General features: G+C 37.0%; 2 protein-coding genes across 2 annotated transcripts; both read right to left on the minus strand.

The window, feature by feature from the left end:
• Positions 1-5,256: 5,256 nt before the first annotated feature.
• Positions 5,257-15,547, minus strand: LOC108672511 (protein ZBED8). The gene is made up of 2 exons (XM_018160192.2): positions 15,485-15,547; positions 5,257-7,648 (listed from the first exon to the last, which is right to left on the minus strand). Exon 2 carries the CDS (start codon positions 7,638-7,640, stop codon positions 5,793-5,795), a length of 1,848 nt encoding a protein of 615 aa, XP_018015681.1. The 5' UTR covers positions 7,641-7,648; positions 15,485-15,547; the 3' UTR covers positions 5,257-5,792.
• Positions 15,548-23,496: 7,949 nt separating this feature from the next.
• LOC108672512 lies at positions 23,497-24,970 on the minus strand. The gene is made up of 2 exons (XM_018160193.2): positions 24,626-24,970; positions 23,497-24,099 (listed from the first exon to the last, which is right to left on the minus strand). Exons 1-2 carry the CDS (start codon positions 24,870-24,872, stop codon positions 23,792-23,794), a joined length of 555 nt encoding a protein of 184 aa, XP_018015682.1. The 5' UTR covers positions 24,873-24,970; the 3' UTR covers positions 23,497-23,791.
• Positions 24,971-26,965: the final 1,995 nt, after the last annotated feature.

The following is a 26,965-nucleotide window of genomic DNA, read 5'->3' on the forward strand; positions in this document are numbered from 1 at the left end:
TTATTTTCGTATATAAAGCATGAACAGAGTTTCAAATATTTTACTCCAGAAAAATGTATTCATTAACAAAATAAGGAATTTAATTTTAGTGCATAAAATTAACTTTTCAGACTGCCGTACATGAAGTTCCGTGCCGACCTTCCATACTGCAAGGGCTGGTCCACCGTACGCCACGCGCTTAACATGACCAACACGCTCGTGTTCGGCGCATGGAAGCCTGACGCTTGCACGCACTGCATCTTCCGCTGCAAGCGCCTCGACTACGAGTACCGCTCCGACACCATCGACGACCGAACAGACAACAGCGGAAGGGTCAAGGTAAGTCAGAAAAATATAACTCAGTACTCACTGCAGTGAGTGACAGAAAGCGCATTTTCTCGTCGACGAAAACGTGAAGTCACGAAAGGACGGACAGACAGACGGACATGGCTAGCGCAATAGTGCATTTTTTCCATAAATGAGAAAATGCGCTATAAATAATATTGTTTAATTGTAATAAAATATTATAATTGAACTATTGAGATAGTATAATTGAACTTACTATCAAAATAGTATTAGAAATTTTTATAAATCCTCCTAATTTCATCTGGGGTTATTACAACATGTTTTATTTAAGCGAAAGAAAGTTATGAACTTCGGTCGCGTGAGGGCATGAGTGCGAAAAGCTAATAAGAGCAGAGGGCCCTTCAAGAGGTGAATTTAAGTGCTGCGTGGGTTTTGCAATTTGCTCAATTTTGGCATTTGTTCTTGTGAAGGCTTCCACTGCTGCCGTGGTCAGGGCGTAACGAGGCCTAGCGTGTCCATTTAGAGGCAATTTTCCGCCGCATTTCACTCCTGGCATGCACTTAATTCTCTATTAAACTGTGACGAAAAGTCACTGATTTTCGACTTATATAGAAGTAAAAATTTGGATGAGGTTTGTAGAGAAATTGTCAACGCCTTACCGTGCAGAAAATCATCTGACTACGATATTTCCTCAAAAAATGTACATGATATATTTTCCAGAGAATCAGGTATACAGATAAATCTCATTAGGAAAGTTTCTCCTTAAAAAATCAAGTTTGTTGGTCGGATTCCGTAACGCTCAAGTTTTTTTAACTCGAAATCGCGATAAGGCAAACCGCCGGGGTCCTGTAAGGGATCTGCGAGACTGAAGTTTGAACGCAAAAGATAGCGAGTTTAGCCGCGGGCATCTTAAGACAACCTTGTTCTCGCATTTCTTCGTGCCTATTGAAGAAAAACAAAACTGCTTAAAGTTCTTCACTTGTACGGAATGTTTTGTGTGCATGGAGACCCTCGAAACTTTTTCCATCTATATTGAATGTCGCCCGAGTCTAAAATAAAAGTTCCATCAGTACTAGAATTTTTTTGTAGGCAATATTTTCATGCTTTGTGGATTTGAAAAAACGTTTACACCAAACAAAGTAAACAAAACTTGAATTGTTAGTATTTTTTAATGTTCAGACAGCTTCTTTTATCTCGGCGTATCAATGAAATGACGCTGGATTTCAGGCACGAATGTTGTAACTGGTTTACTTCAATTTTATGTCTCTACACAAATATTGCTAAGTGTGAGCGTGTTAGCCTTAATTGAATGTCCAGGAATTGTTTTTATTCGCCGAGTTTGACGGCACGCAAGCTGCCGCAATAATGATTGCAGTCAGGCAATCGGGGCGTAATTCGTTGGTCTTGCTCGGTAAATCAAACAGAAGGAAAAATCAGCTAAATTACACTAATTACTAATTTAAATTACATCGTATTCGGTTTTCGAAAATATTAATGTCGGAAATTTAGCAACATCGAAAGGGGTTACTGACCCAATTTTTTAAAAAGATTTCCGTAACAACGAACTAAATGAAACAAATTTATTAAATAATGCTAATATGAAATTCTTCTTATACGTCATCAAATGGAGAAAGGAATTCTGCGCACTACGGTGTCAAGTGTAAATCCGCAGTCACATTTACCTTTTGCAGCTTCCAACTTCAAGTGTGGCGCTAGTCCTACCGAAGTAACTGAGTTTAAATTGCAAAGCAGCAAATCTTGGTCCATGCATCGTCTCGTTTTTCCAGGTTTTTGTAGCAGACAAGACGTACGATCGAGTCTGTGGAAGAGAAATTCAGCTACGGCTTCACTTCGCTTGTTGCAGACTTTGGCGGCACCCTTGGACTGCTCCTGGGTGCATCAGGTATTATATATATGTTTTTATAATCATATAATTTCTCAAAAAACTTGAGATATTTTATTTATTAATCGCATTAACGATGGAACTAACACTGAAGATGAAATATTTTCTGTTAAATGTTTCGTTCAATCCTAGGAACAAGCAAGCGTTCGAAATAATGTTTTGGCTTTTGCATCAATTCCTGTTAATTAGAATGACTTTTCACTTAAACAAGCTGTCAGTGCAAAATTAATTAGCTTAAAAAATATGATTTGATAGTACATCATTTTAATTGGTACATAATCATACATCTAAAATATTAGTCTCGTAAACTCTCGCACATTCTCAGTAATCAAGGCTGGTGATTCGGCGTTATTTACACTGATAATGAATAGACAAACAACACGCTCTCGGTGCGCTCTGGCGACCTTATCTACAATTATCTACTGACATTTCCTCTCGCTTCTTAGAAACAGAAAAACTAAGCTTCTTAACAGCAATTTTCGTGCAAAAATATTGAATTATTAACGGATTCATTCATATTATATATGACAGTATTGAAGTAACATACCACTTTTGGATGTGTTCATCCGTTTCTGCAAAATATTCTTTTTCAAAAACACCTTAAAATGAAATCCTAAATTAAAAAAAATTTCACACGTGTGTCTAGCGAAAAATTATACACGTATTGCCAACAAAGGGTTATTTCATCAAGCAATGTACAACAGTACAATCAAGCAATACAACTGTACATAATTGTACTGAAATCTGCGCACTCGAACATGGAATGACAAAAGTTATAACTTATAAATTAAATAAAACAAAGTAATGAAGCAAGCACTCGAGTTAACGAGAAGCATTATTCGTCGTGGCTAACCACAGCGCCCTGCATGGCATACGTTGCGGCAATCTTGCATTTGATTGAATTATTACAGTAGCCGGAATATTTGTACATTAAAACTGGATAAGTAGCATTGTTAAGAGTTTGTCAATATTGTTTTGCGCAAGCTGGATTTTGGGTAGTTTTCAATTAACAATTTATTACCTTACAACGTTTTCGATTAAATTTGCATTTCGTGTTTAAATCCTATATCTTAATTAGCAATAACCTGTTCACGGCAGCAACTAAGTGTATTTCTAGTGCAAAATATTTTCAAGCAAAATACGAGCAACCGCTGATCAATTAGACCGATTATCACTTGACCACCTAGATTTTCCGCCACATCTCATCATTGTTGTCAATTGATCTTGAGCAATTCAGTATACGAAATCTTCAACGCGGTAAAATTAACTTCATTTACTAATAAAACTGTCGATTTTTCATTTGTTTCTTCATTTTAGTGCTAACGATGCTGGAGATTTTGGAGTACCTGTCGGCTGGATCCTGGAGGTTGCTGAAAAGGATGTATTCGTGCTGCGGTTCTTCGGGAGCTCGCTGCTGCTGCAACAAGTCAAGAAAAGTGCAAGAAAACCAATAAGCGTTGACGGTATTCAACTCAAATTGGATGCATGGAATATTATTCCTCACGCTTGTGAAATACGGGTTCAAAAATTAATTTTGAATTTAAATTCAGGGGATAACATTTAAGAATTGTATATGAAGCAATTGCGAGAGATAATTTCAAACACGTGCTTTGAAAGAACTAACATTTATTCGCCAGAAACCTTTCAAGCATTTCATATCACGCTTAAGCTTCATGATACAAATATTCTGTTTCCTTTAAATTTGTTCGTGTACAGCGTGAGATTTCAATGATCGAGAGACGGTTCTTCATTACTTCTGACAGATATAAAATATTACAGAAAATTTTTCATCCGTCTTTTCCTGTTACTTCCGGTCAATAGTCAATTTCCAGACGGAAGGTCAGCCCGAATTTTACAATTTGATATAAATCATTTTTTGCATCCTGTGTACTTTGCACATAATATATCACATGGCCAGCCTTTCTGCATAAGTCGGTCGCGCTTTTTTTCTTCCAACGCATTACTCGAATTTGAAAAGGAAAAATCTGCCCATTTCACTCTCGATTTAGCAGCCCTCCTCAAAGGGCGTGACTGGAGGCAGCCGTGAGGCGGTTTGTTAAAGCAAGCCGCTGCATCTGCCTCCGGCGCAGCTGCTCGCTCGTCATTAACTGACTATATTTTGGACTGATTAGCTAACCTTTCTTTATCCATGAGCCGGAAGTGTCGACCGTGTTGTGGGCCTAGAGAATCAGCCTCGTTCATGGTTCTACCACTGGCTCTGCCTTCCGCCTGGACGTCGACCTCAAGTCAATTGTATGTTTATTCACCTGCATGCGATCAGCGTGTCCGAGTCTACAACTGCGTGGACGGTGCTTGCCTAAAACGAGTTCCATCGTGTCTGCATGCCACCAGGAATGTGCTCTCCCTGCTAATTTCTCATCTGCCTCCCAAAGAAACGTTCTACCATAGTGCAGCGTGCAACCTTACCAATGTGACTTCATATCGGCGGCGTGCAACCTTACCAGTGTTAGTACTTCAAATCGGCGGCGTGCAACCTTACCAGTGTTACTTCAAATCGGCGGCGTGTAACCTTACCAATGTTACTTCATATCGATCAAGCGCCGGCAACCTGAATGGTTGGGCCCAGCTGACTCTTGTCTATCGTCTCGAGTTCCATCTACCTAATCGTACTTAATTACTAATTGAATAAATCTTCATTTACAGTTCATCAATTAAGTAATCCACGTGCATTCTAGTCCTGTTAGGCATCCTTTTTTTATTAATTGGATTTTCAACGAAATTATAGCTATCTAGGTAAAGTGTTGTCCGCTTTACTGCAACAATATTAGACATTAGCTAAATGTGTTCAAGCAAGGGTTTTATTTTTTATGCTTCTTGCAATCTTGCAGCAATATTTATGGAATTTGCACTAATCAAGATTTTCAAGCAGGAAAGTTCTAAACTGACTTCTTTCAGATACGATATTTCTTGAAAATCCTTTGAATTTTTCTCAATCATTATTTAATGCAAAATTCATTTACTTTCTCTTTTGCGATCTCGATGGTACTTCGTAAATAAATTTTACCATGTATCTACAGTAATGCAGAGGGAGCAAAGAAACAAAAATGTGGGAAATAATAATTTGAAAGCCCATTCTCCAGAAGTTTGTTCGCAGAGACTTTCTCCATTGATAGCGATTCATTCACCCAAAGAGGGTCCTGTTCTCTGTACGCTCCTCAGCTCAAAAGCGTCTTTGGCCCGTGCGTCGCAATTGAGTCTTCGTCCTCAACGGTATACATGAAACAAAGCCCCACACTCCCGCCGCTCTCTTTATTTGCACGCAAATGCTGCAATAACTGCTGCAGGTCCTGGGAAAAATCCAGTGCAAGTGCACAGTCAACAATGCGACAAAATATCATGCGTCTATATAGAGTGTTTGAAATATTTAACACACAAAAAGTCATTAAAATATAGATCAGTTATTGGATACTGGTGCACTGTTAGATGTTGCTTTCTGTGCACATCTTATGTTAAGTAAGACCTGAGGGTTGGTTTGGTTGTAGCGTGTAGGATATTGAGGAACAGCGGCATTATAGTATTATAATAGCATATTATTATTGATGATTATATTCGTCTTTAAGTAAAAGGTTATAATGATACAATATTATATGTTGGAGCCTTCGGATGTCTTAGGCGCCCAGTCCAGTTGAAGGAAGTCTAGAGCATGGGATGGATGTGCTTGGTGCTGGGATATAAGCTTCTCAACATCAGGCTGGAACTCACTAAGAATAAGTCGTAGATCCCCGCGATCAGTAATTTTCAGTCGGTTTCTTTGCTTGGAAAGAAGCAAGGCGACTGCACTGGAGCCCCGTTCTACTAAATATGATGTTGGGAAGGCAATAAAGTACATCTTGACCCTGTTCCACAGCACTTTATAGCAGTCAGAGATTTTTTTTTGTAACCAAAAATCTTGATATGACTTCTTGAACTTTGGCCTTAGCTCAATGTCATTTTGAATTGAAATCAGTTCTTCCTCTGCCACTCCAGTTTCTTCACCGTCGACATTTAGGAATGGATTAATCACCCAATCTGGTATTTCAAGCAATAAAATGTCCTCGAATCTCTCAGACATGTCTCTATGCAGTTCATCCAGGTGTGTACAATACACTTGAAGGTCATCGTCTGCTATGCCTTTTTCCTTATCCAATTCAGAGAGGCTTGGGAACTGGTAGAGTGCATGGCTAGCTATGTTTCGTTTGAATAACTGTAACTTGGTCAGGAAGGTGGAGATAGCCGATTTGACTTTAATTAGATTAGACTCATTTCCTTGCAGCTGCAAATTAATTTCATTGAACTTTGTGAATATATCTGCCAAATAAGCAATATCGTGCTTCATGTTTCTTAGTTCATCACACAGAACAGGATTGGAGTCATAGAAGAATTCAACAACTGTATCAAACAGTGAATAGAAACGTCCCAGGCAATTTCCCTTTGACAGCCATCTAACTTCTGTGTGCAAAAATAAACGTTCAAACTCTTCATCATTATCAGTGCACAGCTGACGAAACAGTCGGGAATTGGGGGCATGTACCTTGATATAATTTATTGCTGTGATAAAAGCACTCATTGATTTGTGCAGTCTACCACTCAGGTTTTTTGCAACCAGATGCTGCCTGTGGATTACACAGTGCACTGTAAGCACTCCAGGTACAGCTTTTTTCAAGAAATAAATGAAGCCACAATGACGACCTACCATTGATGGTGCCCCATCCGCTGCACAAGCAAGAATGTTGGAAAGTGGGACGTCTTTTTCTTTGAAAAAATCATCAACAACATGAAATACAGACTCCCCTTTTGTTTCTGTCTCAAGTTGTCTTGCAAATAACAGCTCTTGAACCAAGCTTTCATCTTTGATGAAACGAACATAAGCAAGAAGCAATGATTCATTGCCTGGCAGAGTGGACTCTTCTAACAGTAAACTAAATTCTGTTTTCCTAAGCATGTTACACAATGTTTCTTCAATATTTTCAGCCATTTCATCTATTCTTCCCTGAACACAGGTATCACTAAGAGGAATAGCTTTTATAATTTGGTCAGGTGACTCATGTAGAACTGTGTGTAGAACCTCTCTTATTGCTGGTAGAATAAGCTCTTCCCCAATTGTATGAGGCTTAGCAGATCTAGCAATCAGCAAAGAGATGTTGTATGATGCTCGCAAACCATCGGTAGATCGCTGTAAACTACTGGCAAACATATTTCCAAAGATTGTGCGCTTCTGAACTTTGTCTTGAAGTAACTGAAAATATGTTAAGTTTTTGTCTGCTTTATCAGAGTGCATTCTCTTCAAATGTTCCACAAGCCTTGAAGGTTTCATAGCTTCATTTGAAAACACTTTTTCACACAGTAGACACATTGGTTGTTGTTGGTTGTGTGGTGCTGGGATAAATCCATATTTCAGATATTCCACATTATATTGCCGACACTTCTTTTTTGTTTGCTGTATGAAGGCCATACTTTATTCTGGAACAAAAAATAAATAAAGCCATTTAAAATACAGCATTTTATCACATTTCATGGATAGGCCTACATAAAGACAAAAATGACAACATTGAAGGTATGAAAAGCAAGTTTACCCTCTCACATATTCATTATCTTCTATTTACTTACAGAAAATAGTGGCAGATGTGATCTAAGGCATGCCACCCGTGCAACCAACACAATGATACATGTGCAAACATGCATATATGCTAACACCCATGACACACAAGTAAAAAGACATACATTCTTAACAATATACTGGTATATCAGTGAATGCACCACCCTAACCAGCTGAACACAACATGGCACGTTCCACCATAACATTTGTCCAAATTTTTAACAGTAATGAAAAATCAATTAACTGAAGCCTCAATCTTAGTTATGAATGCATATATGCATACAGCATCACAGGGACAACATTGAACTGAGGCCTGAGGCTCAGTGCTCAGTGGCATGCCATGGGCTTGCAGTTCCCTGATAGGAAATAAACTCAGTTCATACATGTCTGATACTCATATGATAGGTATATATACTCTTTAAATATTTCAACATTTTCTTCTTCCTTTCATGTGTGTAATTTTGCATCAGGTTTGCCTAACTTTATTGTATGTAAAACAATCTTTTCTCAAGCATTCTATTTAGAGTAGTGATTGATGAAAAAACAGGTTTTTAATATTTTTGAAAATTTACACTAAAACCCAGGAGGTTAAAAAACAGATCTGGGTGGAAGCCCCATTGCTGGGAGCCATGCGCTGCATGTGTTGTGCACAAATTGTCGAACAAACGTTCAAACTTCTGACTTTGACTTTGGACTGACACCCCCCTACAGCCCCATTCTACATCTTTTCACCACCTCCCAAGGGTAGCAGTACCATCCACTTTTGGAACCGCTGCTCTAGAGCATATCCAAGGCCAAGGCCATTCTCTACTCTGAAGTTAAGTTAGCTTTACTGTCCTGTGTCAGCTGCGTGACATGGACAGGAGCTGTGTCAGGAGTTGATACCAACTTTGGTTCTTGCCCGTGACTGAGGTTTCCGGGTATAGACAGAGCTCATAGCCTCATATAGACTTGCTACCAAGGTGATAAGTCACTACTGGGTTGGATAAGGGAAGTATGACACACAAATATGTTTATGGACATATCACAATTAAGGAAATTAGCTTCTAACAAGTAAGATACTAATGAGGAAATATCCAAGGTCAAATGGTATTAAAAATCACCACCTGCCACATCCAAATTTATACATGAAAATTTTGTCAAACTTTTATTTGCAACATGTTAAGTTTATCTTGAACTGTGAATTGGCATTATGCTAATTTCTTAAACAGTAAGTTTTGCCTCAAATTTTGTGGATTTGACAATTTGATATAAATAATTTCTTATTAGAAATACTGGACAGTAAATATATTTTTGCCCACAATTTATACTTAGATACGTTGTATACGCTTGATGATTTTCATTCAAAAACTAAGGAAAAATTAAACTTCATTCAGAATCTGAATTTACTACTAACTTTCATTAGGATTTTGTGCATTTTAAAATTGAGACGCTTGTGTGAAGCCTTGCATCATAAACACAAATCATTAGAGTGAAGGTAAGACAAAATCTCAAGGTGTAGCAAGAATTTGGGTGCTCTTATTCAACTTCAACAAGGTCAAAATTTTCTGCTCGGAATGAGCTTCAAAATTTTTCAACTATTTACATTGTAGCCAGAGCATTTGTGGGTGAAGTCAACCCTATATAACCTACTTGTGTTGCCCAGGCAACTAAACAATCAGTGCAGAGCCATTGCCAACCCGGAATTGTCACAACTCACGAGGCTTGAAGGAATAACAAGTGAAGATTGCATATACATATATATATATATATATATATTGATGATCAGATTACAATTTAACCATTTTGCATGTAAGTTCCCATATATGGTAATTGAAATGGGAGCAAAAAAACACGCCCACATTTCTTTCAGCAGTCTGCCAACAAGCTCAAACCAATCACAGATTGTGTGGGAGTTACTTCATGTATGATGTTGCGCTCTGACGTGCTCCTGTGTCTGTCTGAGCTGACTAAAAAACTAAGTACTCTGCTGAAATGGCAAAAATGGCATTTCAGGCCCTAATTGTATTCACTTTAGCAGCTCTAGTCCACAAAGAACTGTTGGCAAGTCCATGATAGCTGCGAGTATCATAGTCAAAAACTTGCTTTATCAACTGATTGTGATGCCATTTACTTGAAGCAAATGCAAGATGGTGAAAAATAGTGTGATCATATATGTTCATATGCCTGCCAATGCTGAGAGATAGAAGTGACTATGTTTGGACATATGCCCGCTAGAGTTAAATTTCTACAGTGCTTGGTAAATAACCACTAAGGTTAGCCCTTAGTGGTTAGCTGTACTATGATTTGAGTCATGTTTTCTAGTCTAAGGTACCTATAGTTTACCACTTATTGCTTTCCCAGGCATTAACTGCAGTCCAAGCTCTTGGCATTTCCTTCACTACAGAAAATAGAGCCAACACAGTTGCAAGCAAGATGGTCTCTGCACTGAGCCAGACAATAATATGTCCTTCACCAATATTAAATCTTACTGATAATTTCTTCACAAGTTTTAGGTATATGTTGTATATGAATGCAACTCTTTACATGCAGCATGAATCTTTCATTGTATGGATGGTCAGGAAATATCTTGCCATAAAATGCTAGATATTCCTATAATTTAATTCATCTTGATTGCTTCCTCTGTATACCGTACATTATAATACAAGCATAAAAGAGCAATCAAGTAGTTTTCACAGATAAATAGTAAATTTTTAATGTCAAAATCAGCAAATTTTTCTTATGTTAACTGCAGTGTGGAATTCTAGAGGGATATTAAATTAACCAGTACACATAGCATATTGGAAAGCAGGACCAGAAAGCTTGGGAAGGCCATGAACTCAACACTTTCAGTCCATTATTTACATATAATATCCCTTTCCAGAATTCCAGCTGTGATTGGTTGATGGGATTGTGATTTTAGCCCTTTCAGCTTTCCAGCTGTGATTGGTTAATGGAATTTTAATGTTATCTGCTTTCTAGCTGTGATTGGTTGATGGGGATGCTTTCAAGCTGTGATTGCTTGATGCAGATGCTTTCAAGTTGTGATTGGTTGTGTCCATAAGCCCTGTCCCCATGGTGCAATTCTATAGGTTATTCAAAAGAACCTGGTCTTATGTCATTTTGAACCAATCAACGCTTCTTTACGGACCGATCATGTAACACAACCTTCCCCGGCAAAAGCTTTCTTACTTCTGAAGAAAGAGGCGGTTCGCTGTGTCAGCTGACACTTATTTGAATTTGAACACATGCATCGATTTGAAATCCTATATGCATAGTATACAAGTCAAAGAGCCTAAATTTTTAATATCTATTTAAAAAATGTACATTTCTGCATGGATTATAATGCTGTTAACATTAACAAACTTTGAATTATCTCTAATGCAAGAAATACTTGCTTAAACAATTTTATTTTCAATTTAAGTGACTGGATGCAAAAATCGGTTCGCAAGAACCAACATAGCCCTGAACAACAGTAATTTTGCTTGACATTAATTTCTAAATTAAAATGTATTTAGCCAGTATTTCTTGCATCAGAGATACTTCCAAGTATTTGAATGTTAACAGCATCAAAATCCACACAGAAACGTAAACTTTTAATAGGTTTTAGACTAAAATTTACACTCCTAGTCCAAAGAACTGAAAGCGATTTGAAATCAAAAATGACAAATGAATCGATCGCGCTTTCTGGCACCTTCTGTCACAGCTGTTTGCAGTTTCATTGCATTTTTTTAGCATAAGTTGCCAATACGTATTTAATGTATTTTTCCGTTGGTACAAAACTTACAAAATAACCTTGAATTATTGATTGCAAATTTCTTGCATTAGGTAAATGTTTATGATTCAAATTAATCATAGAAGTAGTATATCCATAATCCAATGTTGAATTAAAATTACCCATAGAAGCTTCACATACAGATGTCAGCACTAGCAGCGGCACTCAAATGAACTACTTTATTGTTAGTATCTTCACTAATAATATAATAATATCGTATTCTGTTTTGGTCTGGTCTCTTTAAAGTGTTCCAGCAACATATTTTCCATTACTAATTATTTAAATGTATCAACTTGTGGTGCAGTGAGATATTGAATTGTTCGAATTCTAAACAAAGGTGGCACGCCCACATTCAGATGCCAGTGCCAGCAGCGGCAATCAAATGAACTACTTTATTGTTAGTATCTTCACTAATAATATAATATTGTATTCTGCTTAGGCACAGTCTCTCAAAATGTTCCAGCAACATATTTTCCATTACTAATTATTTACATTTATTTATTTGTGGTGCAGCGAAAATGCGAAATATTGCATTGTTTGACGTCTTGTTGTGTGACGTGTTCTTGTGTTGTGTGACGTCACCGTAGGCCCGCCCTGCAAGCCATACGTAAACAAAGCCACAGCAGTGAATATATAAACAGTTTTCATTGCGATCAATGTTATTAGTGAATAATATTTTTGATTGTGATATTATAACATATTTCTGATTGTGAAATAATTTTGATTGTGATATTGACACTTGACAGTAGTGTCAACATTTGAACATCAAAGTTCCAACATCATGAGTTACGAGGTAAAAGTGAAAGGACTGAGTAGAGCTGGAAACATGGCTGAGGCTTAACCGATGTCATTATAATTTTATATGTCATTCATAGTGGCAATCGAGAACAAGTTTTTTTAGGGTAAACATCCCATTTCTGAACGCAAATTAAGCCTATGCATTGCAGACTAAATTTATGAACGCGAATGTTAAACAATCATAATTCAATTCATTAAAATCAGTTAACAAAAAATCTTAGTTTTTACGCACCAGACACCTCTGACTCATACGCTAGTAGAATCGAGGCAGACGACAGTGCATGACTGACTGTTGAGCTGAATAAAGGGTATTCAACCAAGTATTAAATTAAAATAATGCGGATTTATTGTTTTGTACGAATACTTTTTTCACCCGAAGAAGTGAACATGTTGCATTGTTTTTTGTTGCATTGAGATTTAATTTCTTTTGATAGAATTTTTGAAAACTATGCGTCTCTATACATAATTTAAATCACTTTTCCTGTTAAGTTTGTGTACTTACATACATTAAAATACGATTTTTCAAGTGTACGAATATTTATTTCCCCCCACTGTATATAATTCTTTTAACGCTTGCAGTAGTGTATTTTGAATAAATAGCTTTGTTGTTGGAAAGGTTAAGCTCGGTTTTGATTATAAAAACTTATGTGCATGAAACGTGCTACAAATTTGCTTTTATCGCGCTAGTTAAAATTGAAACGAATTTTGACAGCGCTCACAAAAAATATTGTTTGTATATAGCTTTTTTCTAAGCTTTATCATGATTGAAATTACTTAATTATGCTTATTACACCTGCTATGAAAATTTTTTCCAAAAAATTCATCCTAAAATTGTCGACGCGACAGGTCTGACAGAAGCGTGTGGGCCATCCCATAAGCGTGGCATAGCGTAGCCATCTTGATGCCACTTCGGCACAATTTTTTTCTCCATTTGTTAGCAATAGATATGAAATTTAATGCAGACATATAAATACTCATTGAGCAGTATGGATGTTTTTTTTTATATTCACGTCCTCTCGTCTTCAATTAATACGGCAAAAGAGTGGAACCTAACCTAGCCAAACTTAAACAAAACTGTTCAAATTGGGAGTAGAGGAATGAGGAAATATGAAAAAATATCCATGCCACAAAGCAATTGGCATTGAAAACTGTGTATTTAATTTCATAAATATTGATTACGAATAGAATGAATGGGCCGTGTCAAAACGGGATGGCAATAGTGCATGCTAACGCACAAGCAATTTTTTCGATGCTCTTATTTTTATTACCTATATTCAGGAAAATTTTTACAAGTAAAATCACATTTGAATAAGCGAACTGATATGACAGTTGCGAATGATTAGAAGGCATGATTATGCTGCCGGAGGTTAGTGCTTATGCTGCAATTAATTTCGTACTTTCTTCCGCAGCGCGAGAAAATAACATTCTAATCCGCGATCACTATGTAACGGCTAATTGCACGTCTAAATGCGTACCAAGCACAGTCACGCACTGGCATACATTTTGCAGTAATTCGATATAGACCAGGTCAAGAATTTGTAGTCGTTTAGTGTATCATTTAATAATGAACTTTTAATAGGGAGCTATTCCATTCGTCGTGCAAATTTACGTACTAACAGATTACAAGACTTACAGAAGTGGTATTTTAAATGATGAAAAGTGAACGAGTGAAGTGATTAAAAGTGAACAAGTCCAAATAGTGTTTCCCCAATTCCTAGATTGCCACTATGATGTCATTGATATCATTCTGGAACCAACATAAGTAAAGTAAAGTAACTAAGGAATTTCCCAGTTCAAATATTTATTGATTTACTTATATCAATTTCGAAACTCCACATATTTCTAGAGGGAGTTGTGATGACACCATGGGGTCAAACCGTTGAGTTTAGACCATTGGCAACTTGCAAGAGGGGCCCAAGAGCCAAGGGCATGGTGCCTTGCGAAGGGTTAAGACCGCCGCATGGCAGTGGACCGCCATAAGTACCTCTCTTCATAGAATTCCACTATGCCCGCCCCCAAATATGGTATATGTTCTACAGTACTGGTCAACTAAATACTTAACTTAAAGTCTTAAACTTGATAATTACAAACAAAGGACCTGGAAAATCTTCAAAAAATCAATTAAATAAAATAAAGATATCTATCAAACACAAGACATCCAAATAATTCTATAACAAATCGAATGCACTCTGCAATTGAAACAATTTGTCCACTTGTGATCCTCCTTTCCATTTATAGTCAGTCACCTGGCAGAGCACTGTATCAAAGGAAAGCTTTTCACCTTGGGTGGAAAGCTTTTTTATAAGTGAACCTCCATTTCTAGAATTCCACCCTGCTTCGAATTCCAGCCTGACCTTAAGGCTTAAGCCAGCAAGCACACATATATGATCACTTCATTTACTGCGATTTACTACTTACATATATATGATAATTTTTGAAAAATGCATAGGAGCAAATATATCTTAGAATTGGTCATACTTTTAAGTTTTAAGACAATCGTCAAATACTGCCATTTCAAAAGTGGTCTAGGTGTATTGGGAATAATATATTAACCGTCAATTTTAGAATTCCATCCAGCCCAGTTAGCTAAGAAATGTACAATATAATAAAATTTGGGAATTAACAAGCATTGGCTGCCAAAATATACCTAACTTCTACAAAATAAGAAGATTGGGATAACAGAGCACAAAATGATCACTAATCAGTGTGAATCAGGTAACATGGTAATATAATAAAGGAAAAATTCATAGATTTTTCACTTTAATTGTATAGCCTAAATTGTATTCCACATATATTTATATGTTTTTTTTTATAATTTTTTCTCTTTTCAGCTGTATAATTTTTATTACCAGAGGAAATTTTTTTTCCTGCACAAAACTAGTATATGTAATTACATGATAGCTAAAACAACAGAACCATTACATTTATACTTTATAGTACCATACAAAAGTCAAAACACAATAAGAATAACGGAACAATGGGAACATTAACTCATCATGAACAGAACTTGATTAATTGAACAAATGAATGTATTGAGAGTAGATATTAACAGATATACACATACACTAACGAATAACGATTAGTGACATTCGGGTCCCTAACAACCTATTATATGTAAATTGGTACAAACTACGAGTCTACGACTCACCGTCACGACTCACGGCGTCACCTGGCGTGTTGCAAACAGTCGAGTCCGTGTGTAGACTGTAGAGTGTTTACTGTTTACTAGAATCCTAGGAAGCAAGTTTCATTGCCCTAAAATGGAAAAGGATAGATATAATTACCCTAAAAATTTCCATTGACTTAATATAATTTTGAGAAATTTGGAGAAGTGATAAAATTAATAAGTTACCCGGTACTAACATTCACTTTCTCGGTTATATTGAGCGTCAAAAAATACTTTTTTGGAGCGAAATTGGATACCGATGAACCGTATTGGAATTCTGTACAAATGAACAATCAATTCAGACTTATCTACGATCACCATTCAATTCTGGAGGCAGCGCAGCCGTGCACCACCAATTTTGTGCACCAATAAGCCATGAATCGAACGCCTTGGATCTCTCCGGACCTACACCAATCAGCCGTGCACAACTCGGCTTTGTCCTCTTCCGGCCTTGACCACCACCTGCCGTGAACCACCAGGCCGAGGCTACGTTCCGGAAGGCAGGAATCATGATGGTCCATTACATCCAGGGCAGTGGTGGTCTTCGGCAGGCGACCCAATTCTGGACATCAATATCGATTGAAACGGGGCCTTCATTGCGTTAGGATCGTTTACACACAATCTGCTAATACTTAATGGAGAATAAAACAGAGCAATATCTGTAAGTTCATTAAAAAAAACATTTTTATTACACCAAAATGTAAACTATTCCGTGTAGAATGCAGATAGTTTATGGCACTTCAGGGGTTCTCATGCAATCGAATTAAAAATATTCAACACCACTTGAGTAAAGCAAAAAACTAAAGTTCACAAATACTCTTATGGTTTGGAGATATAAATAATTAACATAACTAAACATTGTGATGTCGGCGCTGAAGTGTAGGCCTGATGTGGCCTGACGCTGATTCGTTTCCTTTGCGTGTCTAGTTCACAGAAGATCTAAAATCGTGTCATTTGACCGGATCTTTTCATGACTGACGATAGTTTGAAATAGCTACAAGACTTCCACCGGGTTCGATATGGTGCTAGGTATTTCAAGTCTGAACATATATTTTTCCATAGCTTTATCTACAGTGCCGGAAATGGCTATACGACCACCCAGTTTTCTCCAAATATTTTTCTTGCACCAAAAATATGGGATTCTAATTATAGGAGGTTGAACTACGTTTAAAAACGGTTCCAACGCTATGCGAAAAAAAAATTCTCAAAATATATGAGTAGAAATGATGAAAATTAAAAAAAAAAACCTAGGTGGAAATGGTTATAAGACCATGATATGTTTTTCCGTTTGTGGATCACATGCACTCGCAGAGTTATTCTAAAATGTATCCCTTCAGTGTTCTAAAAATCTACGTCAACGTCATGAGTTACCTCCGACTTGTCTTTAAATTCCAATAAACCTTTTCAACCTCGAATAGAAAAATTTTATGAAGAGTATACGGTCTTCACGTTATTTTTGTAACAGCGAACTGTTTACTTTGTAAAGAGTTCTACTTTATTTCAGGAAATATCTACCTGACCCGCACTCATCTTGCCATCAGCCGGTTACATAAATGAAAAATTAAAGAATTTTTTTTTAATTGCGCGTTGTCGAGTCTATGTTAAATATCACAGTTGAATCGACACCAAAACACACCGGCAAAAAACGAGTTTTGAACCCTCTCGTCTATAAATAATACTAATGTCCTCTAATATTATTATTACTAAATAATATTAGACTAATAATATTAGACTAATAATATTATTATTAATACTAATAATAATAATAAGCGAGACTCAATTAAAGCAGTTGCGTATCGATGTCAAGGCCACAAGTACGTAGGGAGAAATAATATGATGTTATAGAAAGTTAGTGCTAAGGATGCGCCTCAACAGAAGTTTTCAACCGTACTTTCGTTAATATAGTTTGCCTTTTCCAGTAGCCATACAAGGTATTTTTAGTGACGTTGATTGGCAGCAGCCGAAAGTTACTTCACAATTCAAAAGTAATCATCGAGTGTCAGAGAGAGCTAAAGAAAGAAGTTTAATTAGTGCTCGGTGGTACCAATAGGTGGTACTGTAACCACTGGGCAGGGTGGCCCAGTGGTTAAAGTTCAGAGTACCAAGATTAGAGCAAAGAGGCGCGGGTTCGATCCCAGCTCTGTGCGCCAGTTCCTGGTCAGAATCGGCGAGGAGGCCGGGCGGTTAAGCACAGAAGAATTGCAGCAGTGAGTTGCGCGTTCGAGACCGCAAAATGCTGTGAATGTTCTGCGATGTTAAGAATCAGCGACAGGCCTACGGCCTAATAAACGCTGAAACCGCTATTATTATTATCAATAGAATATATTTGAGAGATGTCTGTGACAGATACAACCGGAGCGACACTCTTCTTAATTTCCTTTTCCTCTCTCTTACTTTGGCAACTTACGAAGGTTTTATGCGAAACATTCTTCAATTAATCAAGCGAGCACTGAAGCACGATTGATTTAATTTCCATCTAACCCAAGTAATAACAATATGAGACTAGATTTCGAAGCCAGTTGTTGAATATATTTAACATCAATGCGCATCAGCCCTGGACAAGCTGAAAGCCTTCGGTTCAAAATCCGCTTAAATTAAAAAAAAGTGTATTTCTTATTAATGACTCTATTCCAATTTTAGATTCTTGATGTCGATTTATTTTTTTCAATAATAACATGACCTGAACCGCTTTGCAATATAATATTTCTGATTCAAAAGTTTGAAAAATATTCAACAAGTGAAGCAAGGAACGTGCCAATTGGTAAAAATCGTTTCTTGTTGCTATCATGCGAACATTGAAGGCTGGAAAACGATACTTGCTATCCTTTCTAAGCGTTTTTTATACTAAGGGAACTGCATAATTAAAATCCCACAAATTTGTGTGCGGGCAAAATATTTCGAAGAGATTTGTCCCTTTATAAAGATTTATCAACACACCGAGTATATGTACAAGAAAAATTTGGGATCATTATAGAACCCCGGTGAATGAAATATTTTCCTAAATTTGACCTGAAATTATATTCCCAAACCCCCTCAACCCCCCAGACATTCGCCTCGTTTAATCTCAATTGCAGAACTACTAATTTTTCAAGTGTAATGGCGGAGATTCTTCTTCTTTAAACATAATGCTAGGACATAATGTATTTGATCAGAAGTCAAATAGATAAGTATTTGACGCCCAGCAACGAGTACAAGCGGACAATTTTCCTATGTTTGCTTAATAAATATCTTCCTGAACTCAAGCGCAATTTTAGTTTGCAATATGAATTAGCATCGTTGATTATAAGCGCATGCTATCCAGAGCTCGGCCATAAATTATATTTTTATTTTATATGCATAGCCAAACGACGGCATAAAGTCTTTAACGCCTTGCACCAATTTGCTATTTTTTATAATTATCAAAGCCGTTAAATTCGGGGGGCAAACTTTAAATTTTTCATTGCAAAATATTTCTTCTATGAACTGAAATAAGCTTGTAACGAATTTATATTTTGAATATTCTAAAGACGTTTTTGCTGCAGTTTTGATGACCGACTAATATATATTTTTCAAAAAATATTTCAGAGGCAAAAGTCACCTACTCTGCTCACCATGCAAATTTTATAAGCTTTAAATGGCAATAACATTCGTTGGATTCATAATTATGCAATATAACATCACAGTAATTTTTCTGTCACAAATGGCAAAATTACTGTACCGGATCCATTAATAGGTTTTGAATTAAATGAGCAAGTTTTGTTTTTCTCATATTCTCAAAGATAAAAGTCATTTTATTCAAGTCATACTATGCATACTGTAAAATAATTTTCATCGTGGGAGAAACTAAATCCGTTCTGTTTCAAGCCAGAAACATTCAAGCCCTCGAATTCAATGTGTTCTAAATAGAAAATACAAAAAACTCTCTAGCGCTGGACTATTTTTGCCGGAACGCCTAGATATATATTATGTTTCGTTCAAGTAAGTAATGGTCGAAACGTTAACGAACTCGAATGATCCAATTAGGTGGTCTGTAGTACCTTGTCTTTAAGAAAAATTAGTCCCATCAACAAGGTCAGAATTAGCGCTACGAAGATTTGGAGAAGTGTGTGGATTAACCCTGTGTTATGTGTTAACTAAGGGTATACGGTTGTCAGGCTTTCAGTAAGGAATGGCATCGAGAAGGGTAAATGAATGGTTAGACGAATGCTTAACACCGGATCAACAAACTGTAATTCTAACAATCATAACTTAAAGTACGAAAATCATCGACAACGTTAAACACATCCACTGACAAAGTATGAACTTTCCCCATAGGTGATGAAAGCTCAATTCCCGTCGAACATCTTTAAACGTCTATCAACATAATCGAAAGAATACAGATTTTTCAAAAGATTGTTTTTTTTTGTCCAGCGCTTTATCAATACCTGCATTGTTGTGTGGCATTTCAGCTTTAAGAAGCGGTGACTCAGACAGACTTAACGAGAGCATATCCTGTTATACATTTTAGGCGCTCTTAAATCACTTGTAGCCGAGTCACCCCTCCCTTCCAACGTCCGATGTGTGCTCAGTAATTATGTTAAGGCGTCAGATGCTAATTAGGATTTACTCGTACCGAGGATATTACGCTTATAACCTTCTCGGGCAGTCGAGGAGCTGCGCCATGCTTGAGGAATGATGTGTCATGAGTAATAAGGAATGGGGCACTCGGTTGTGGGAATGAAGAACCATGATGAATTAAGATGATGACACTGTTTAGGGGTATGGTACGCTAGATTCGAGGAATGAGGCGCAATGAGAATGAGAAAAAAGCGTCATTATCGAGGAATGTACAATGGGGCGCCATGTTTGAGGAATGAGGCGCGTTGAGGAATGAGGCACTCTGTATTGGGAATGGGGAATGAACAAACAGCACATTGAGCACAACGCCACTATTCGGGCCTCATTTTCTGTATTTTTTAAATTCTTTAAACAATACACAGACAATACATCTATGTATCTTTAATGTAAAATATCCTTATTAATAGGTAAATATGGCATACGTTTACCTCAAAGTAGGTGTAAGTATTGTAGTCGTTCGCTCACATACAACTGATAATAGCCGATAAGTAACACTCCTGCATTTCTTACAGAACTTTCTAATCGTTGATATAATAATCAAAATATCATTAATTTAATGATATAATTATTCCAATATACCATATGAAACTTGAGGTACTGGCTCGCTTGTTCAACTGGGCGGCTAAATGTATGTTAAATCAGCAATAATTCGGTAGTGAAAAACAAGTATTTATTACATGAGGAAATGAGTAAACTCTGGCATGTCAAAACTATATAAATGAGACTCATTTACCTATACACAAACTGACGGGAATTGAACGTCTAAGGCAATTAATTGTTTATATTGGGTAATTAAGAAGACATAGCGTGGCCATTGGCATAGGCTATTTGTTCTCTGTCGACCACAAGCAGCAATGCATTGCTGGCTTCAGCATGACGCAGTTCTCATAACATATACTGAGGAAAATACAAGCTTATGTACATACGGCCGTAGTTTTGTTATGCTTTAGAATAGAATAGAAGTGTCGGCACTGAAGAAATAGGCCCATGGCCTGTTTTAATGACATCATTTAGCTTGTTCTTTTTTTAACAGGACTTATTCATTGTTATTGTTTTTTTATGTTATTTATATGTTTTATGTTATTATTTTTATTTATTTATGTTTTTTATCTTATTATTCTTTTCTTTTACTTATTCATTGACGTCAATCCTGAACTTGGCGATTTTGTATCCTCTAAGTACCTATTCTGCATCCTTACTTTGACAGGATGCCTCCACTTGGGTTCCCTACTATCACGGGAAGTTATAAGCTCAAGTCATATAACTACGGGTATATATAAACGTTTGACGTTATGATCTTAATAATATATTTATATAAACATATGACAAGACTAATATGTAGGTACCATTGCATTGTTCACTCACACGTCGCGTTGTTCACATTGTCAGGCAACGCACACCATGTCCAACAGCAACGTACAAGATGCATAAAAACTTATTTATCAAATTTGATGGTAACAATGCTAGAAGATATACATGCTTGACAATTAAATTGTATAGAAATTAGTCGCGTATACGGATATGTCTTTCAAGCAAAATTAAGCCCTGGACAGCCCAATAAGAAAGCTGTCGCACCGCTGTAAAAACCCTCGAAAAAAGTATTGCTAAAAATGCAAAAAAGAACCCGAAAGCCTTCTTTTTATACGCTAGCTCGAAGTGCAAGATGAAGGACGGTATTTCTGATTTGAAAGTAGATCAGCGAAAACAATCGTCAGTTATGGAAAGATCGGGTTCCAAAGGCCGGATCCCTTGTGAATCAAGTCACGAAAAGTTCAAGAATCGGCAACAGGCCATGGGCCTATTTCTTCAACGCCGACACTTCTATTCTATTCTATTCTATAATAAGCTCAATTCAGCTCAGTTCTATACGCCCTGTAAAAACATACCCTCAGTGTCTAAATAATGCTAAACAGCCTGGAAAATTGCACATCGTTATATCATAGCCATTAAATACGATGATTCTGATAAGCCATTAATGCATTGAAAAACGATCTACGATCGCACAGATCAATCGTGACGGTCGATGTTCACACAGGACAATCTTGACGGTCGATGGTCACACAAGACAATCGTGACGGTCGATGATCGCACAGGACAATCGTGACGGTCGATGGTCGCACAGGACAATCGTGACGGTCGATGGTCGCACAAGACAATCGTGACGGTCGATAGCCGCAATGGACCATTGCGACGGCCGATGGTCGTAATGGACCATTGCGACGGTCGATGGTCGTAATGGACCATTGCGACGGTCGATGGTCGCAATGGACCATTGTGACGGTCGATGGTCGTAATGGACCATCGTGACGGTCGATGGTTGTAAATAACCATCGTGACGGTCGATGGTTGTAAATAACCATTGTGCCGGTTGAAGGTCGCACAAGACCATCGCCTGGTCATATCGCCTGCGATAGGTCATCATGCACACGCTATTCAGCAATTACGGCTCGATAGTGTGACTCAGAGCCACCGCGATCTTTTGATGCTAATGCGTCAAGTAAACAGGAAAAACATTCAAATTTGTAAAGCTAACAGCGAAACCATGTCTGTGTGTAAAGTAAACGAAGAAAACGTACCCATGTAGAAAGATAATAGGAAAAACGTGCCCGTGCATAAAGTAAACAGGAAAAATATGCTCGTGTAAAAATAAACGTAAGAAACGCGTCCATCATAAATACACCCGCTGAGTTCATGTTTCGATTAGACTCTAAGTTGCCCCTATGATTTGAGGTGCGTATTTCTAGCGCAGTCGAAATCAATTGATGTCGTAAAACAATTTATTGTTATATCCAGACATAATTTATGTAATTATTATCGAATATCACGTCATGAATATCCGCACAACTAAAGGCTCATCACTGGATATTTGATATCGAATACAATCGTATATGGCATAAATTTTAAAAATTTATATTGATATACTATAATTGAATTTTAATAATGCAAAAATTTCATACTTTATAAATGCATTCAAAATCCTGTTTTGGAGTCACGTTATGGGACCTAAATACATACAAAATTCATGATTACGCATCCAAATCACATTCATAACATCGTGAACGAGGTTCTAAACTAAATGATTTTGAGAAATCACTGATAACATTCGTTCAACTCATTGAACTGTCGGTAAGTTTTGCATCGGTGAAGCAGTTTTGCGCAATGGTCAAAAATGCGTCGCATACTCAAGTTGTGGTAACTGATATGCTTCATTTCTATTCATTCATGGGAATCTTGGTTTTTAATTAAACTGGAGCGCTAAAAGCTGTTGAATAATTTTAGGCTGGTACGGAAGGTGCAGCTTAAGTTGCGATAGAGCGATGCGTGATCTATTTAAAATTTAATTTAATCTGATTTAATCAATTAATTTATTTGCGCAAATAAATAATGTAGATTCAAAAGATTGTTCTGCGCACCCATGAGCGCAGTCCCATAATGTCCAAAATTTCATTGTTTTCGGAATATTTTGGTCGTTGAAATGGGACTGCAAACTGAAAGAAACAGTTTACCGTTCATGCTACGTGTTGATATTTACTAAAATAATTTTAATTTTGTACTGCGTGTACAATATGGCACAATCTGTGTCATTTTTTCCATCATGATCCAAGCAGTCAACAAATTTCGCGCAAGGGTTCATTGACTGCGTGGATAACATTCATGATTTTCTCCATCGTTGTTCTCATTCGGAAGGCCATCTTAAAGGGGAACTTGATTAGGTTTGCAATTCGCATAATCCCCGCAAATCTCTCGGTCATTTGAGTAGTATGGATTCATTATCCGGTCACCATCAACACCACCTTTGCCGCATCCAGGGGGGTCTTTTTCAAACTCCAAGTACACTGGGAGGTCGTGAGAAGTTTGGAGGATCTCAGTAGATTCGTCCAAGACATATGTGTTCTCTGACGCCTTGCTTCGGAATGTTTCAGTTTCGCGGCTCGGGAGGACCAGAAGCGACTGAGGAGGTCGATTCGCTGGCGCTTCTCCAATTTTCTCAAGGGATTTATCTGCGAAAAAGACTTCGATGAATATAATAGTCGTCATCAAACGCTTGCTAAAAATTGTAGCCTGATATATATTCAATTTGTAACCAACATGTTTATTTTAAATTGATGGTTAAAATTATCGTGAAGAAGCACAAGCGTAATAATTTCATCCGTCAACTATTTGCCTAAACATTAAGTACTTTCCCGGTTACTAAAACTAGGTTAAATACAACTAAAGTAATTTATATTAAATCTTAAAAGAATTTAAATGATGATAAGACTCAAATACTCAATCCAAGCGTGAGAAAGCATTGTAACTTTCTTTTGGAAGTAGTAAAATTGGTGCTGCTCGACATATAACAGCAAGTAGGGAAATTTATTGAATAGTTGATGTGTCCTTTTCTTTAACTATGGAAGAAGGGTGTTAAACGTTGTAGTACATTTCCCGTTTCTTTTTAATAAAACATTTAACTGAGATAACAGCAAAACACTTGAAGAGTTATTCGTCATAATCACGAAAGGTTCCTTCATGAAAGGTAACACTTACTTTTATCGTAAACTATTTTGAATCCGATGCCAAGTCCGCAAGCAATGATCATCGTCAGCACGAGAAAAGTCAGTGCAGTTACCGCGGTCTGCGTGTACTCTGCGCAGGGGCGGGGCGTTTCGGCGCCCACAATCTGGCACGTTACGACACTCGTCGAGTTACCCCTCAAAGCTTCGATGATCTCGCTACATTCCAACGTTTCATTGTCGACACGTATTTTGTAGTTTATTGTGCTAGAATATGCCATAATAAAGTACTAAGATGACCACACAGCAAAGGAAATTTATTGGAAAGCGTAGTGAGTCTTCAATGCTAGTTAATCTTCGTAATACTTTGCATCAGAACAGCATCTGCGAAAGAACAAGAATTATGTCTTTAAACAAGTTAAAAATTTGCAACTTATGTTTACAAATAAATATACTTTTATCCTACTATATTCAATGAAACAAATTTAATTATCCCTTAAATCTATATAGAATCTAGATTAGTGGTTCCATATCAGTGGAAGGATGTTGAAATGTGACGTGTCATATGAGCGTCAGGTTCGCAAAAAAATCACCACTAAAAATAAATAATGGTGAATAAATAATAGAATGCAAGTGCATAACGCGTATTTTACCATAATTAAAGTAGAATTGTTTTAATTGTCTGGACGCGTTTTTAGTTAATATACAGATTGTTATATATTTATTTGTATTTTATTGACACTAATCTACATTTCTGGGTAGTTCAGGATATTCTAGATTCCGTTTTATACTAGTTTATTCTTCAATTCCGAAGTCTATTCGACATCACATAGATTCTTGATAATCAGAACTGAACATGACCTAGGTTAGAACAATAGCATGGATAACTATAACATTAACCTCTCACCTAGCAACTCGATCAATACCGACAATACGCACATAATTCAAAATCGATTCAAATCGCATTGAATTTCTTTTTCTGAGTGTACATCACTTAAGTCTGGCATAAAATGGTCTCAGCCTGACTTGACCAAATATTTCCTAACAAAATTCAATTATATGTCAAATTTTTTGGTACACCTGAACACGTGAAACTTAAATCGAAAAAATAAGACGTGCACCATGCATATTATTAGACTAATTACGCCGAAGCAGGAGCATTAATTACCACTAGACTATTTTCAACGTGATAGCAATATTAATTACTATTAAAAGAATTGCACAATGTGAGAACTATCGATTATTATAAGACTGTCTGCACCGCGAAAAGAATATTAATTACCATCGAACTATTTGCACTGCGGCATGACCATTAATCATCATTAGACTATTTACAACCCAGCATGGCCATTAATTATCCTAAGACTATCTATACCATCACGTCAAGAATTTTAAAGCGGAGAAAACAGCCAAATAAATACCATTTCTAATGAGAGAACACGTTTCCGAGTTCATCTCCATCGTCGTTCAGAAATCCATAACGCAAATGCAAACAAATTTGACCTGTGAATTTTAAAGTCCCTGTATATTCTTTATCAGAAGCCTAGTTTAAATGCAGCCTACAGTTCATATCCCCTCGAAATTGTAAATAAATGGGTTTGTCTGTTCATGTCTACTTCATTTTTATATGTTTTCTCTTGACGATTTAGGTTTCAATATCTTCAATGTGAATTTCAGTTTGCTAATTTTTTGTACACGTGTTCTAGATTTTTTTAACCGGCGATGGAGCTTGATCCGGAAATGTGTTCTCTAATTATAAATGGTGAATTTTTTGGGCAGTTTTCTCTGCTTTTTAATTCATGATGATTTTAAGATTTAAGCTATCAAGTGATCTTAACACTTATTAACACGACTGTTGGACAAAGGCGACTGCATGGTGTGCGTGACAAGCGACTGCCGACGCCTGCCTCGCAAGCCGGCGGATGAGGCTCTTCCGGTCGAGATTACTGCACGCGCCTTAGCCTCGCTCTGCTTCAATTTTGCTCGCTTGATAAAGGTCTTGAGAGTAAATAATAATAAATTATCAATAATTAGAGTGTTTTTCTTTGCAATGAAGGATGCAAAAGAACATTTCAGAACCAGATGTGATGGTAAATTTCTTTGTGAATGATTGCACTATAAACGTAATAGTGCCCCGCTTCTCCTGACAATGGCAAATGCGGGCCATTGTTTCATTCAGTGTCTACTGATATTTGTCAACATTTCATTCTTCCTTACTATTTGCCCATCATTTCTAACTATTATTCATCAGTCCTGACTATATTTCTATCTTTCATGATTATTTTTTCATCATATGTGACTATTCCTCCATCATTCGCGATTATTTAGTCCATCATTCGTGACTATTTATCTATCATTCGTGACTATTTCTTCC

This window comes from Hyalella azteca, unplaced genomic scaffold (assembly GCF_000764305.2).
Source record: "Hyalella azteca isolate HAZT.00-mixed unplaced genomic scaffold, Hazt_2.0.2 contig13457, whole genome shotgun sequence".
Classification (NCBI taxonomy): domain Eukaryota; kingdom Metazoa; phylum Arthropoda; class Malacostraca; order Amphipoda; family Hyalellidae; genus Hyalella; species Hyalella azteca.